The 15,520-nt window shown below is 31.2% G+C and overlaps 3 protein-coding genes and 1 pseudogene across 3 annotated transcripts; all 4 read right to left on the bottom strand.

Annotated features, from left to right (window-relative positions):
• Positions 1-218: 218 nt before the first annotated feature.
• Positions 219-1,482, bottom strand: LOC123209908 (probable E3 ubiquitin-protein ligase RNF217). The gene is made up of 2 exons (XM_044627995.1): positions 699-1,482; positions 219-542 (listed from the first exon to the last, which is right to left on the bottom strand). The coding sequence occupies exons 1-2, from the start codon at positions 1,421-1,423 to the stop codon at positions 470-472; spliced, it is 798 nt and encodes a 265-aa protein (XP_044483930.1). The 5' UTR covers positions 1,424-1,482; the 3' UTR covers positions 219-469.
• A 1,338-nt stretch (positions 1,483-2,820) lies between these two features.
• On the bottom strand, positions 2,821-4,247 carry LOC123210647 (ATP-dependent RNA helicase DEAH12, chloroplastic-like). The gene is made up of 2 exons (XM_044629120.1): positions 3,220-4,247; positions 2,821-3,063 (listed from the first exon to the last, which is right to left on the bottom strand). Exons 1-2 carry the CDS (start codon positions 4,089-4,091, stop codon positions 2,931-2,933), a joined length of 1,005 nt encoding a protein of 334 aa, XP_044485055.1. The 5' UTR covers positions 4,092-4,247; the 3' UTR covers positions 2,821-2,930.
• A 4,941-nt stretch (positions 4,248-9,188) lies between these two features.
• LOC123210646 (probable E3 ubiquitin-protein ligase RNF217) lies at positions 9,189-10,290 on the bottom strand. Its single transcript, XM_044629119.1, has 2 exons — positions 9,507-10,290; positions 9,189-9,382 (listed from the first exon to the last, which is right to left on the bottom strand). Exons 1-2 carry the CDS (start codon positions 10,229-10,231, stop codon positions 9,310-9,312), a joined length of 798 nt encoding a protein of 265 aa, XP_044485054.1. The 5' UTR covers positions 10,232-10,290; the 3' UTR covers positions 9,189-9,309.
• A 2,162-nt stretch (positions 10,291-12,452) lies between these two features.
• Positions 12,453-13,353, bottom strand: LOC123210924 (annotated as a pseudogene).
• Positions 13,354-15,520: the final 2,167 nt, after the last annotated feature.

The raw sequence follows: 15,520 nt of genomic DNA, 5'->3' as shown, positions 1-15,520 counted from the left end.
ATCCTTGTTCGAATAAATGAATGAAAAGAAAACGATCATACTACCATCGTCTAAAGAAAAATCTTCAGTCTACATTCTAAAATGTGAACACATAATCCTATACTCTTCATTTTATCGTAATAATTTATTTGAATTAATTGGGTAAATCAAAGATAAACATTTATAATTCAAACTATAGTATATAAAGAGACTAGAGAAGTGATATGATATACATAATATACAAGAAATAGGGATTCAATGGAGATAAATAAAGACAGCAGGAGAATGAATGTATGTACAAAACAAAAAGGGGCTAATAGATAAAAACATTAACACTCTTAATCGGTTTTTTCTCTTTTATTCTTGTAATTACATAAGATTATACTCACATATTACATACTTCTTGGCCAAAGTCTGGTGTTTTCATAATAGCTGATCAGTATAAGATAAACTCATCCTTTTCTTTTTTATGCAGGCTTGTACTAATCTGCTACCGTCTCAAGCAAAAATTATGACTCATATTCCACTCTGTGTTACATCCATAGCAAAACTCAAACTTGCACCTGCAAATCACAACCATCAATTCATATTCATTTCTCAATTCACCTGTATTTACTAATCTATTAGGTCAGATCATAAACAATGGTAAAAGCAAGAAAAATAGTTTAATAAGCCTCAATCAACTCTTGATTAATCATGTACTAATGAGACGTAGTAACCTGCAAGTCATATGTCGGCAACCTTCAGTCCTTTCAACATAGTATTTGCACTTGGGGCATCTGGCCCATTCCTTCTCCTTAGCCAGCTCTCTCACCATGAGATCTTCCCTCCCTCTTTCATCTGCGTTGAGACTCTGATACTCCCCACACTCCATCCCACAATGCCATGGAACATCACACTGTGCACAGAACAATCTGTGACAAAAAGGACATTCAGCACTTGTTATAACTTCTCCATCAATTTCAATCACCAACATGGCTGAACAATCCTTGAATGGACAGTGAAACCTCTGTGAAACATCAATCATCTCTTCGCAAATGGCCTCCTCCCAAATTTCAACCACATCCTTTGGAAGCAAAGGCCTAAAAAAATCAATTTCCAGGATGGATTTGCAGTTCAAACCAGGACAAGTCACTGTGATAACCTTATCCTGAAGCTTTGTAGCCACATATTTGCTCATACAATCAAGGCAATAAGAGTGAACACAACTCTCAGTTTTATAAAATTCATAAATTTCTTTTCTTTCAGTACAAATCTCACAGAAACTTTGAGAGGACTCACCAGATTCCAGTTTCACCATTGACATCTTCATTGACTCCTCAGCATATTTGGAGTCAGAAACCGGGAGAATGGCTTGTTGATCACAGTATTCCTCTTCAAAAAGAGCTGACAAGTAAAAATCATCAACAGCAAGTTCAGGGGCACACTCCAATTCTTGTGCCATAATGTTAGGGAAAAAATAACTCTGAAATCTACAAAGAACACAATTCAACTCTGTGAAGGACTCTTGTGTGGAAATTTTTATATGGTGAAAGGTGGCATATTTGAGGAGGAACTTGCCCTAGAAGTTGTTTGGTATATTAGATGAAAAGTCTTTGCCCTTCTCACCAGTCATTTCTGAGGACTTTTCCCTTTTGTCTTGACTTGTACGTAAATGCTTTTGCTTTCGGCCTTTAACGTCATCCAATGACGTGCTATTTTTTGAATAACTTCATCACTTTTTAGCAAATATGAATATATATTAGAATTTTTAATTGATATTTTGAACTGAATATGGAAAGAACTAGTTAGACTTAGTATATCTCTTATATAAGAAATCTTTATTTTTATGTTGCATTGAATATGGAAAGCACTATTTTTTAGAATTTGCGCATAATGGCTCTATGATTTATATTTTGTCAATTTATATATGTTAGTAATATTATAATTATAAATGTTGGTGTCTCAATTTAATGGTTAACATGTTTAGAACAAATTTTATATCATTTGAGTACCTCTATATAAAAATAAAGGGATATTAAATAATAACCTTTTCAAACAATTCTTAAGTGCCATTGTTCTAGGTCTTGTCATGCGTTATGTTTAAGCAAATTGATTGTTTTGTCTTATCTGTTGTATATTTTTTGTTAACAAAGTTTAGTTTTAGATGAAAAAAATATGATTTATATTATCAAAAGATGAAAAAGTGTTTGTGTACCAAACCTCAAGTGGGAAAAATATAATTCACCTTTATGTGATAAATCAAGATATCTCTACAAATAGGATTATGCATAGTCTAATAAAAATACAAAAACACAAAATATATATATATATATAGAAAGAGAGAGGGCTTAAGTTTAATTATAGTTAACAAAGAGTAGAATGATATTTAATTATGTTATCCGGTCATAAGTTTAGTCCAAAAAGAGATTATCATTTACATATAGCCCTCATTATCTGATCATTAATAACTCATAGATTAATCCATTAATTTTTACACTAGATTTTAAGATATTTGGATAGAATTTGTCTTGTTTTGAATGAAAAAAGATAGCATGAAAATATCTTTTCGAGAAAGGAAAGGATAGGCAATGGCAGCGACAACTTCTCCCAGAATTGTTCTTGTGGGAAGTTTTCACAAACACATGATCCTTCTCTATTCATTATATCCTACTAATTTATTCAAATTAATTGGGTAAATCTAAGATAAAGATTTATAATTCAAACTATGGAGTACATAGTACACAGAGATTAAAGAAGTGATATAATATACATAGTATACAAGAAATAGGGATTCAATGGAGATAAATGAAGATAGCAAGAGAATGAGATGTATGTACAAAAGAAAAGGGGGCTAAAACATAAAACATTAACGCTCTTGATGGCCTTTCTCTCATTCATTCTTATAATTACATAAGATTATACTCACATATTACATACTATTAGGCCAAAGTCTAGTGTTTTCATAATAGCTAATCAGTATAAGATAAACTTATATTTTTATTTTTCATGCAGGCTTGAAATAATCTGCTACTGTCTCTGGCAACCGCTATGGCGTCTATCCCACTCTGTGTTACATCAATAGTAAAACTCAAACTCTTGCACCTGCAAACCACAACCATCAATTCATATTCATTTCTCAATTCACCTGCATTTACTAGTCTATTATATCAGATTATAAACAACGGTAAAAGAGATAAAAATACTTTAATAATCCTCAATTAACTCTCAATTAATCATGTACTATTGAGACATAGTAACCTGCAAGTCATATTTGGGCAACCTTCAGTCCTTTCAACATAGTATTTGCACTTGGGGCATCTGGCCCATTCCTTCTCCTTAGCCAGCTCTCTCACCATGAGATCTTCCCTCCCTCTTTCATCTGCGTTGAGACTCTTATACTCCCCACACTCCATCCCACAATGCCATGGAACATCACACTGTGCACAGAACAATCTGTGACAAAAAGGACATTCAGCACTTGTTATAACTTCTCCATCGATTTCAATCACCAACATGGCTGAACAATCCTTGAATGGACAGTGAAACCTCCGTGAAACATCAATCATCTCTTCGCAAATGGCCTCCTCCCAAATTTTAACCACACCCTTCGGAAGCAAAGGCCTAAAAAAATCAATTTCCAGGATGGATTTGCAGTTCAAACCAGGACAAGTCACTGTGATAACCTTATCCTGAAGCTTTGTAGCGACATATTTGCTTATACAATCACGGCAATACGAGTGAACACAACTCTCAGTTTTAAAAATTTCATCAATTTCTTTTCTTTCAGCACAAATCTCACAGAAAGTTTGAGGGGACTCACCAGATTCCATTTTCACCATTGACATCTTCATTGACTCCTCAGAGTGGTCCAAAAGATGAGGCTTATGTTGATCTTCAGTTGCTTGGATAACCATTAAAGGGGATGATGGAATAGTTATGTCACTCCTGTCGGTCATCTGAAAACTGACCATGGAAGCCATAAAGGCCTCCTGGAACTGCAACTCTTCAGCATATTTGGAGTCAGAAACTGGGAGAATGGCTTGTTGATCACAGTATTCTTCTTCAGAAAGAACTGAGAGGTAAAAATCATCAACAGCAAGCTCAGGGGCACACTCCAATTCTTGTGCCATAATGTTAGGGAAAAAAACTCTGAAATCTACAAAGAACACAACTCAACTCTGTGAAGGACTCCTGTGTGGAAATTTTTATGCGGTGAAAAGTGGCATATTTGAGAAGGAACTTGCCCCAGAAGTTATTTGGTATATGATATGAAAAGTCTTTTTCTTCTCTTTAGTCACTAGGATTTTCCCTTTTGTCTTGACTTGGACTTTGTGCGTAAATGCTTTTGCTGGACCTTTAACATCATCCAATGAGGTTCTGTTTTTTTGAATAACTTCATCACTCTTTAATAAATATGAATATATATTAGAATTTTTAATTGACATTTTGTATTGAATACGGAAAGAAAAAATTTAGAAATTTTTGCTTAATTGAATACACTTAGTAAATCTCTAATATAAGAAATCTTTATTTAAATGTTACATTGAATATGGAAGGGCCTATTTTTAGAATTTGTGCATATGGGCTCTATGATTTATGTTTTATCAATTTATATATGTTAATAGTATTATAATTTTAAATTTTGGGGTCTCAATTTAATGGTTAACATGTTTAGAACAAATTTTATATCATTTGAATACCTCTATATAAAATAAAGGGATATTAAATAATAACATTTTTAAACAATTTTTAACTGCCATTGTTTTAGGTTTTGTCATGTTATGTTTAACCAAATTGATTATTTTTTCCTTTTTGTTATGTATTTTTCGTTAACAGGTTTTAGTTTTGGATGAAAAAGTATAATTTATATTATCCAAAAAGATAAAAAGGTGTTTGTGCACCAAACCTAGAGTGGGAAAATGTTATTCACCCTAATCGAAATTATGATACAGTGATAAACCAAGACATCCCCACAGGCAGGATCAAGTTAAGTGCATAATCTAGTAAAAATACACAAAATATATATAGAGAGAGAGGGCTTAAGAATAGTTCAATAACAGTAATGGAAATAGGATGAAGAGATGATTAATTATCAGGGAACCAGTTAACTCCGATAATATCTCTGGCAGCTTCAGGAGGAACATCTTCCAAAACTATTTCATGGTTGTTGGGATAATAAATTCCAGTCTTTTAATGGGGCACCCAATTTCTGCTGCAATTCCCAGTTTGGAGGCTTCGGCTCTTTGTAGAAAGGCCCTCTTCCGGATTCATTTTCACACTGCTCTCGTGCATTGTATCGGCCGATTTTCCTGTTTTGTGGCAGCCTTTTTGGAGCATTGGCCTGTGTCACACAATGTTAAATTGGTATGTTGTGCAAAAGAAAATTGGTTCATTTATGGATGAGAAATCGGCCATTTTTTTTTTCTTGGTCCATTCATCTGCCAACTTACTAAATTAATGGAACCCAATTCCCCAGACTAATGTTCTAATTATTTTTTGAAAAAATTTAAAGCATTTCATAAGCACTGCTGCATCCAAAACCAATAAAAATAAATGCAGTAATACATTTCGTAGATCATAATCATATAGTTGCGTCGATAATTAATTATTTTATCCTCTAATCTTTACGTCTCATGGAAAGCTAAATTTGAAAAGAAGAAAACTGACCTTACTTTAAACTTCAATACGTGTATGCATATTTCACAATTGTCCAAGCGGATGTTATTTTCATTAAGTTTCTGTCGCCATATTTGAATTGTTCTTATGCATGCATGCATGCATTATCCTTCTCCTCTTTTCATTTTTCTATTTATAGAAAAAAAAAATAACTCATTAAGTACATAATATAATAACATAAACACGATTAACACAAGTTTTAATACATTATTTTTGTGTCTCGTGGTGACAGAACTTCAAATGTCACCATAGAGACATAGACGAAGAAGCAAAATAAGAACACTGGTGAATTGGAATGGAAAGTGTGGTCGGCAGTGGCCATTCAATCATAGTGCCTTCGCTTTTCTTTTCTTTTCTGTTTTTTTTTTTTTTTCAAACTATCAAAGATGGCCATCGTGAGCACATTTTCTTCTATCACTTTTATTATTATTATTATTGAGGAGAGTTTATGAAGCTAAAATTTCATATCTCCTCAAAATAGAATTTATTAAAACACATCTTCTGGAAAAAGACTTTTGTAAGCATGATTTTGTAGATAAATAAACTTAAATAAAGGACTAAAAAGAGTATTAAGTCTACGATATTATTAATTTAAGTTGATAACATTATTTGGGAAGACTGTTGATACTCAACCAAATCAAGTTGGAGGGAAAAGAGGGTCATATTCATTGAACAGTGATGACAATCTAAAAGTTATAAATGTCTTTAAAATTCTCAAAGGATCGAGAATATGAATAAGGTATTTATTATGTAAATCTCATATCATGAATTAGTAATGACATCCAATTTCAAAAGAAAAATTTCAGTTGAATCAAATATTAAAGAGTAATCATAACGAAGTTTGACAAAATGAAATTTGGGCAACAAAGATTGTGTGGTTGTAAATAATTAATGATGATGTGTATATAATTCATTCAAAATCACAAGCATAATATTGTGTTTGAATAAATAATGAAACATATATATGGGACATACGGGTAAGGTACAATCCCATTGTTTTTATAGAGATAGGGTATATATATTTATTTTAAATACACAAAAAAAAATATACGAATAATATGATATTAAATTATTAGATATTATTTTATCTTTAATTTAAAATCACTCAATTACATAATAATACATCATTTGTGTATCTATTTTGTATATTCAAAATATATACACATAAATTTATAGGTTTTTATAATATACCCATCAATATCAATACTTTCTAATACCAAATCATCACCATTTCATTATAAATTATTGTGTTCTACTTTTTCTTTTATGACCAATAATACATGGTAAGGCATGTTAGTGTTTGTCCTCCTTTATTAAGCAATGTCATTTATTAAGTTTGCTTTATTCTTTCAACATTCTACATCATTCACCACAAGTCACATGGAGTTATCTTTAAATGGGATCTTGATTTTCTTTTGATATGATCAACTTAACTTGAAAAAATACAAACAACTTTTACCTAAATAAAGAAAAGGTTTTAATTAGTTAAAAAAAGTTTATGTGCTATATGAACCTTTCTCGGTCTTTAAAAATTCAAGAAAATAAAGAAAGATTACTTCAATGACAAGATAAACATATACTTTTCCAAGGTGGTAAACTAATTTTGCAAAGTTGAAGTGGTGGGGTTGAGTGGGTGGGTGGGAGGAGAAAACTTTAATGAAAACCAATTCCAAAATAAGCATTAGATTCCATGGAAATTAATGTGGGATTTATGAAAACTTAGATGATTTTGTAAGATATTTCATTCAAAAGTAAGTATAAATTCTACTCTGTAATATGATGGAGCTTGAATTTTACTTTGTAAATATATAAAGGAACTTTTTTTTTTTTTGAGTAAATTGATTTTACAGCCAATTCTGTCTTTTCGATTTGAAAGGGAAAAACGAACCTAGCTTCCTTTAATAAATCAAATGCACCTCTTTGAGTATATTTAAATTGTTTTTTTTTTTTCCCTTTTTTTATAATCAACACCGAATGCTTTTAAGAATTTTTTAGATTCTCCTGTGAGATTGATTTACTTATAAAATTCTTATTGGAATTATTAAAAAGACCTTTAAAATCAGACAAAGAGGCATATATATTAACAATATTTTTAAATAATATCCTATAACCAACTTAATGTAAAAATTAAATTAATAATCCATTGAAAACTACATAATGTTCAACTCTTATTTCAAAGTTAATGTCAACTGAAACATAACATGGAGTAATATTATCAAGGAAAAATAAACATACAAGAAAAAAATCAAGAACAAATATCCTAGAAAATATTGTCTAACATCATATTCTTAAAATTTAATGCATTCAATTCAATAGATCATTCTAAAAAAGATTCCACCAAAAATAAAAAAAATGGAATCGGAATTTTAAATTTGAATAATATTATTTCTATAAATTATTTTTTATAAACTGATACGATAACTTTACATTTTCAGAGATCGTCTATTATAATTTATTTTTAAATTTACACATAATTATAATTTTTAAAATCATTTACTGCCCACTTATTAAATATCTTTTAGTCTTGGAGGATCTAAAATATGTCTCATTTGTTGTAATATTGTTGGATAAATTACTTGAGGCTATTTTTTTTTCTACATGATATGGAGAAATGGATAAGCTCAGGTCTTATAGCTGAATCCTTGGGCCAAGCATGCAGATCTCTTGTTGTGATCCATTCTTGGGCAATTAAATTAATGTCAATAACTTTAGTCCACAGGAAAAATATAAAAACAATTCTTCAATGTGTAATGGATCCAAAAGTTGTTTCAAACATTAAGCGGCAGATTTAAGAACCTAAATTACATTTTCAGCGCTTTTAATATTAAAAAATATTTATTAATAATAATAATATTAAAAAAATTGTTTTTCAAACTTACCAAATTAGTAACATATGAAATGGGTTTTATATAAGAACTAGAAGTTAGCAAAACTGATGAATTATTAGAATTTAAAAAAAAAAATTAAATTCAAACCTTTACCATGCTTGAAACAATGAGAATTATAAAAATATTGAAAAAGTTGTACTTTATAAACTTTGAATGAATTACGTTTTCCATCCCATCATCAAACTCTGTGAATGAAAAAACAATATTAAAAGGTGAAACTACTATTTTTATTTTTGTTATTTTATTTTTCAAATTTATAATATAATTCTAAATTAACAAAAATAAAAAAAATAAACATTTCAAATAATCAAATTATACAAAAACCTACTTATTTCCCTATCATTTCATTTTTACCTCCTTCCTCTTTTCTTGTACATATATATATATATATGTTTTATTTATTCCCAACCCACTACAATTTTGTTGATATGTTGGCAGAATTTTCTTTATACTACTAATCGATGTTACCCAAAACTATGCAAGTAAAGCAAAGCATATTGAAAGCTAACATCATTGTCCGAATAAAAGAATGAAAAGAAAACAATTATACTACCAAAGTCCAAAGAAAAAGTCTTCAATCTACATTCTAAAATGTGAACACATGACTCTTTATTATTTATTATACCTTAATAATTTATTTTAATTAATTGGGTAAATCGAAGATAAATATTTATAATTCAAACTTTGGAATTGGATTACATAGAGATTAGATAAGAGATATGTACACATAAAAATATAAGATTAAAGTCATATTTTCTTTCTGATGCAGGCTTGTTCTAATCTGCTACTGCCTCCGGCAACCACCATGGCATTCATCCCACTCTATTCCACATCCATAGCAAAACTGAAACTTGCACCTGCAAACCACAACCATTAATTAATCTATTAGGTCAGATTATAAACAATGGTAAAAGCAAGAAAAATAGTTTAATAAGCCTCAATCAACTCTTGATTAATCATGTACTAATGAGACGTAGTAACCTGCAAGTCATATGTCGGCAACCTGCTGTCCTTTCAACATAATATTTGCACTTGGGGCATCTGGCCCATTCCTTCTCCTTAGCCAGCTCTCTCACCATGAGATCTTCCCTCCCTCTTTCATCTTCGTTGAGACTCTGATACTCCCCACACTCCATCCCACAATGCCATGGAACATCACACTGTGCACAGAACAATCTGTGACAAAAAGGGCATTCAGCACAAGTTATAACTTCTCCATCAATTTCAATCACCAACATGGCTGAACAATCCTTGAATGGACAGTGAAACCTCTGTGAAACATCAATCATCTCTTCGCAAATGGCCTCCTCCCAAATTTCAACCACATCCTTTGGAAGCAAAGGCCTAAAAAAATCAATTTCCAGGATGGATTTGCAGTTCAAACCAGGACAAGTCACTGTGATAACCTTATCCTGAAGCTTTGTAGCCACATATTTGCTCATACAATCAAGGCAATAAGAGTGAACACAACTCTCAGTTTTATAAAATTCATAAATTTCTTTTCTTTCAGCACAAATCTCACAGAAACTTTGAGAGGACTCACCAGATTCCAGTTTCACCATTGACATCTTCATTGACTCCTCAGCATATTTGGAGTCAGAAACCGGGAGAATGGCTTGTTGATCACAGTATTCCTCTTCAAAAAGAGCTGACAAGTAAAAATCATCAACAGCAAGTTCAGGGGCACACTCCAATTCTTGTGCCATAATGTTAGGGAAAAAATAACTCTGAAATCTACAAAGAACACAATTCAACTCTGTGAAGGACTCTTGTGTGGAAATTTTTATATGGTGAAAGGTGGCATATTTGAGGAGGAACTTGCCCTAGAAGTTGTTTGGTATATTAGATGAAAAGTCTTTGCCCTTCTCACCAGTCATTTCTGAGGATTTTTCCCTTTTGTCTTGACTTGTACGTAAATGCTTTTGCTTTCGGCCTTTAACGTCATCCAATGACGTGCTATTTTTTGAATAACTTCATCACTTTTTGGCAAATATGAATATATATTAGAATTTTTAATTGATATTTTGAACTGAATATGGAAAGAACTAGTTAGACTTAGTATATCTCTTATATAAGAAATCTTTATTTTTATGTTGCATTGAATATGGAAAGCACTATTTTTTAGAATTTGCGCATAATGGCTCTATGATTTATATTTTGTCAATTTATATATGTTAGTAATATTATAATTTTAAATTTTGGTGTCTCAATTTAATGGTTAACATGTTTAGAACAAATTTTATATCATTTGAGTACCTCTATATAAAAATAAAGGGATATTAAATAATAACTTTTTCAAACAATTCTTAAGTGTCATTGTTCTAGGTCTTGTCATGTGTTATGTTTAAGCAAATTGATTGTTTTGTTTTATCTGTTGTGTATTTTTCATTAACAAAGTTTTGTTTTAGATGGAAAAAAATATGATTTATATTATTAAAAGATGGAGAAGTGTTTGTGCACCAAACCTCAAGTGGGAAAATATAATTCATCTTTATGTGATAAATCAAGATATCCCCACAGATAGGATTATGCATAATCTAATAAAAATACAAAAACACAAATATATATATATATATATATATAGAGAGAGAGAGAGAGAGAGAGAGAGAGAGAGAGAGAGAGAGAGAGGCCTTAAGTTTAATTATAGTTAACAAAAAGTAAAATGATATTTAATTATGTTATCCAGTCATAAGTTTAGTCCGGAAAGATATTATCATTTACATATAACCCTCATAATCTGGTCATTAATAACTCATAGATTAATCCATTAATTTTTACACTAGATTTTAAGATGTTTGGATAGAATTCATCTTGTCTTGAATAAAAGAAGATGACATGAAAATATCTTTTCGAGAAAGAAAAGGATAGGCAATGGCAAAGACAACTTCTCCCAGATTTGCCAACACAAACATAGTTCTTGTGGGAAGTTTCCACGAACATATGATCTTTTTCTATTCATTATATCATAATAATTTATTTGAACTAATTGGGTAAATCTAAGATAAAGATTTATAATTTAAACTATGGAGTAGATAGTACACAATGATTAAAGAAGTGATGTGATATACATAGTATACAAGAAATAGGGATTCAATGGAGATAAATGAAGATAGCAGGAGAATGAGTGCATGTACAAAAGAAAAGGGGGCTAAAAGATAAAACATTAAGGGGGCGTTTGGTTGAGGGTTTTTAAGATTACCAATGCTGATGTGACAAGTAATATAGGTGGTAATCTGATTACCACCTTCACCTTAGGTATTTAAAGATTATTGAGGTAATCTTGAGTTTATTATAATTATATTATTATTTATTAATTTTTTGAGATAAAAATAAATTTATTTTTAATTAATATGAAAAATAATATAAAAAAATATTTAAAAATAATTATATTCAAGGGCATTTAAGTAAAATAATTTACTAGTAATCTTTTATTACCTTTAACCAAACACAATAATTATTTATACTTACTAAATTTTATCAAACATAGTAATCATTTATACACAGTAATCTTCTAAGTAATCTATCTTCAAGGTAATCTTTCTATTTTGGTAATAAAATATTACCCAAACCAAACGCCCCTAAGGCTCTTGATGGCCTTTTTCTCATTCATTCTTATAATTACATAAGATTGTACTCTCATATTACATACTATTAGGCCAAAGTCTAGTGTTTTCATATTAGCTAATCAGTATAAGATAAACTCATATTTTTATTTTTCATGCAGGCTTGAAATAATCTGCTACTGTCTCTGGCAACCGCTATGGCGTCTATCCCACTCTATGTTACATCCATAGTAAAACTCAAACTCTTGCACCTGCAAACTACAACCATCAATTCATATTCATTTCTCAATTCACCTGCACTTACTAGTCTATTAGATCAGATTATAAACAACGGTAAAAGAGAGGAAAATACTTTAATAATCCTCAATTAACTCTTAATTAATCATGTACTATTGAGACATAGTAACCTGCAACTCATATTTGGGCAACCTTCAGTCCTTTCAACATAGTATTTGCACTTGGGGCATCTGGCCTATTCCTTCTCCTTAGCCAGCTCTCTCACCATGAGATCTTCCCTCCCTCTTTCATCTGCGTTGAGACTCTGATACTCCCCACACTCCATCCCAAAATGCCATGGAACATCACACTGTGCACAGAACAATCGGTGACAAAAAGGGCATTCAGTACTTGTTATAACTTCTCCTTCAATTTCAATCACTAACATGGCCGAACAATCCTTGAATGGACAGTAAAACCTCCCTGAAACATCAATCATCTCTTCGCAAATAGCCTCCTCCCACATTTCAACCACACCCTTTGGAAGCAAAGGCCTAAAAAAATCAATTTCCAGGATGGATTTGCAGTTCAAACCAGAACAAGTCACTGTGATAAACTTATCCTGAAGATTTGTAGCCACATGTTTGCTTACACAATCACGGCAATACGAGTGAACACAACTCTCGGTTTTAAAAATTTCATCAATTTCTTTTCTTTCAGCACAAATCTCACAGAAAGTTTGAGGGGACTCACAGATTCCAGTTTCACCATTGACTCCTCAGAGTGGTCCAAAAGATGAGGCTTGTGTTGATCTTCAGTTGCTTGGATAACCATTAAAGGGAATGATGGAATAGTGATGTCACTCCTGTAGCTCATCTGAAAACTGACCATGGAAGCCATAAAGGCCTCCTGGAACAGCAACTTTCAGCATATTTGGAGTCAGAAACTGGGAGAATGGCTTGTTGATCACAGTATTCTTCTTCACAAAGAACTGAGAAGTAAAAAAAATCGACAGCAAGCTCAGGGGCACACTCCAATTCTTGTGCCATAATGTTAGGGAAAAAAAACTCTGAAATCTACAAAGAACACAACTCAACTCTGTGAAGGACTCCTCTGTGGAAATTTTCATACGGTGAAAAGTGGCATATTTGAGAAGGAACTTGCCCTAGAAGTTATTTGGCATATGATATGAAAAGTCTTTTTCTTCTCTTTAGTCACCTAGGATTTTCCCTTTTGTCTTGACTTGGATTTTGTGCGTAAATGGTTTTTCTTTAGGCCTTTAACATCATCCAATGAGGTTCTATTTTTTAGAATAACTTCATCACTCTTTAATAAGTATGAATATATCTTAGAATTTTTAATTGACATTTTGTATTGGATATGGAAAGAACAAATTTAGAAATTTTGCTTACTTGAATACACTTAGTATATCTCTTATATAAGAAATCTTTATTTATATGTTGCATTGAATATGGAAAGGCCTATTTTTAGAATTTGTACATAATGGCTCTATGATTTATGTTTTATCAATTTATATATATTAGTAATATTATAATTTTAAATTTTGGGGTCTCAATTTAATGGTTAACATGTTTAGAACAAATTTTATATCATTTGACTACCTCTACATAAAATAAAGGGATATTAAATAATAACATTTTTTTAACTGCCATTGTTTTGGTTTTGTCATGTGTTATGTTTAATCAAATTGATTATTTTGTCCTTTTTGTTATATATATTTTTGTTAACAGAGTTTGATTTTAGATGAAAAAGTATAATTTATATTATCAAGAGATAAAAAAGTGTTTGTGCACCAAATCTAGAGTGGGAAAATGTAGTTCACCCTTAATGAAATCATGATACAGTGATAAACCAAGACATCCCCACAGGCAGGATCAAGTTAGGTGAATAATCTAATAAAAATACAAAAACACAAAGTATATATAGAGAGAGAGAGAGGGCTTCAGCATAGTTTAATAACAGTAATGGAAATAGGACGAAGAGATGATTAATTATCAGAGAACAAATTAACTCCGATAATATCTCTGGCAGCTTCAGGAGGAACATCTTCCAAAACTCTTTCATGGCCCTTGGGATAATAAATTCCAGTCTTTTAATGGGGCACCCAATTGCTGCTGCAATTCCCAGTTTGGAGGCTTCGTCTCTTTGTGGAAAGGCCCTCTTCCGGGTTCACTTTCACACTGCTCTCGTGTATTGTATCGGCCGAGGTTCCTGTTTTGTGGCAGCCTTTAGGAGCATTGGCCTGTGTCACACAATGTTAAATTGGTATGTTGTGCAAAAGAAAATTGGTTCATTTATGGATGAGAAATCGGCCATTTTTTTCTTGGTCATTTCATCTACCAACTTAGTAAATTGATGGAACCCAATTCCCCAAACTAATGTTCTAATTATTTTTAAAAAAAATATAAAGCATTTCATAAGCATTGCTGCATCGAAAACCAATAAATATATATGCAGTAGTACATTTCGTAGATCATAATCATATAGTTGCATCGATAATTAATTATTTTATCCTCTAATCTTTACGTCTCATGGAAAGCTAAATTTGAAAAGAAACGAAGAAAACTGACCTTACTTTAAACTTCAATACGTGTATGCATATTTCACCATTGTCCAAGCGGATGTTATTTTCATTAAGTTTCTGTCGCCATATTTGAATTGTTCTCATGCATGCGTGCATGCATTATCCTTCTCCTCTTTTCATTTTTCTATTTATAGATTAAAATGAACTCATTAAGTACACAATATAATAACATAAACACGATTAATACAAGTTTTAATACATTATTTTTGTGTCTTGTGTTACTGCGTGGTGACAGAACTTCAAATGTCATCATAGAGACATAGACGAAGAAGCAAAATAAGAATACTGGTGAATTGGAATGGAAAGTGTGGTCAGCAATGGCCACTCATTGATAGTGCCTTCGCTTTTCTTTTTTTTTTTTAACTTTTTATTTTTATTTTCAACTATCAAAGGTGGCCATCAAGAGCACATTTTCTTCTATCACTTTTATTATTATTATTATTATTATTATTGAGGAGAGTTTATGAAGCTAAAATTTCATGTCTCCTCAAAATAGAATTTATTAAAACACATCTTGTGGAAAAAGACTTTTTGTAAGCATGATTTTGTAGATAAATAAACTTAAATAAAGGACTAAAGGAGTATTAAGTCTACAATATTATTAATTTAAG

This window comes from Mangifera indica, chromosome 3 (assembly GCF_011075055.1).
Source record: "Mangifera indica cultivar Alphonso chromosome 3, CATAS_Mindica_2.1, whole genome shotgun sequence".
In the NCBI taxonomy this organism is placed as follows: Eukaryota; Viridiplantae; Streptophyta; class Magnoliopsida; order Sapindales; family Anacardiaceae; genus Mangifera; species Mangifera indica.
This window is presented reverse-complemented; position numbering and strand designations above follow the sequence as displayed.

Excerpts from the sequence above, each read along its gene's own strand:
- LOC123209908 (XM_044627995.1), bottom strand. The coding sequence starts at position 1,423 with ATGGCACAAGAATTGGAGTGTGCCCCTGAACTTGCTGTTGATGATTTT. Across the intron at positions 543-698 it reads TGCCGACATATGACTTGCAG|GTGCAAGTTTGAGTTTTGCT; the intron begins GTTACTACGTCT and ends TGTGATTTGCAG.
- LOC123210647 (XM_044629120.1), bottom strand. The coding sequence starts at position 4,091 with ATGGCACAAGAATTGGAGTGTGCCCCTGAGCTTGCTGTTGATGATTTT. Across the intron at positions 3,064-3,219 it reads TGCCCAAATATGACTTGCAG|GTGCAAGAGTTTGAGTTTTA; the intron begins GTTACTATGTCT and ends TGTGGTTTGCAG.
- LOC123210646 (XM_044629119.1), bottom strand. The coding sequence starts at position 10,231 with ATGGCACAAGAATTGGAGTGTGCCCCTGAACTTGCTGTTGATGATTTT. Across the intron at positions 9,383-9,506 it reads TGCCGACATATGACTTGCAG|GTGCAAGTTTCAGTTTTGCT; the intron begins GTTACTACGTCT and ends TGTGGTTTGCAG.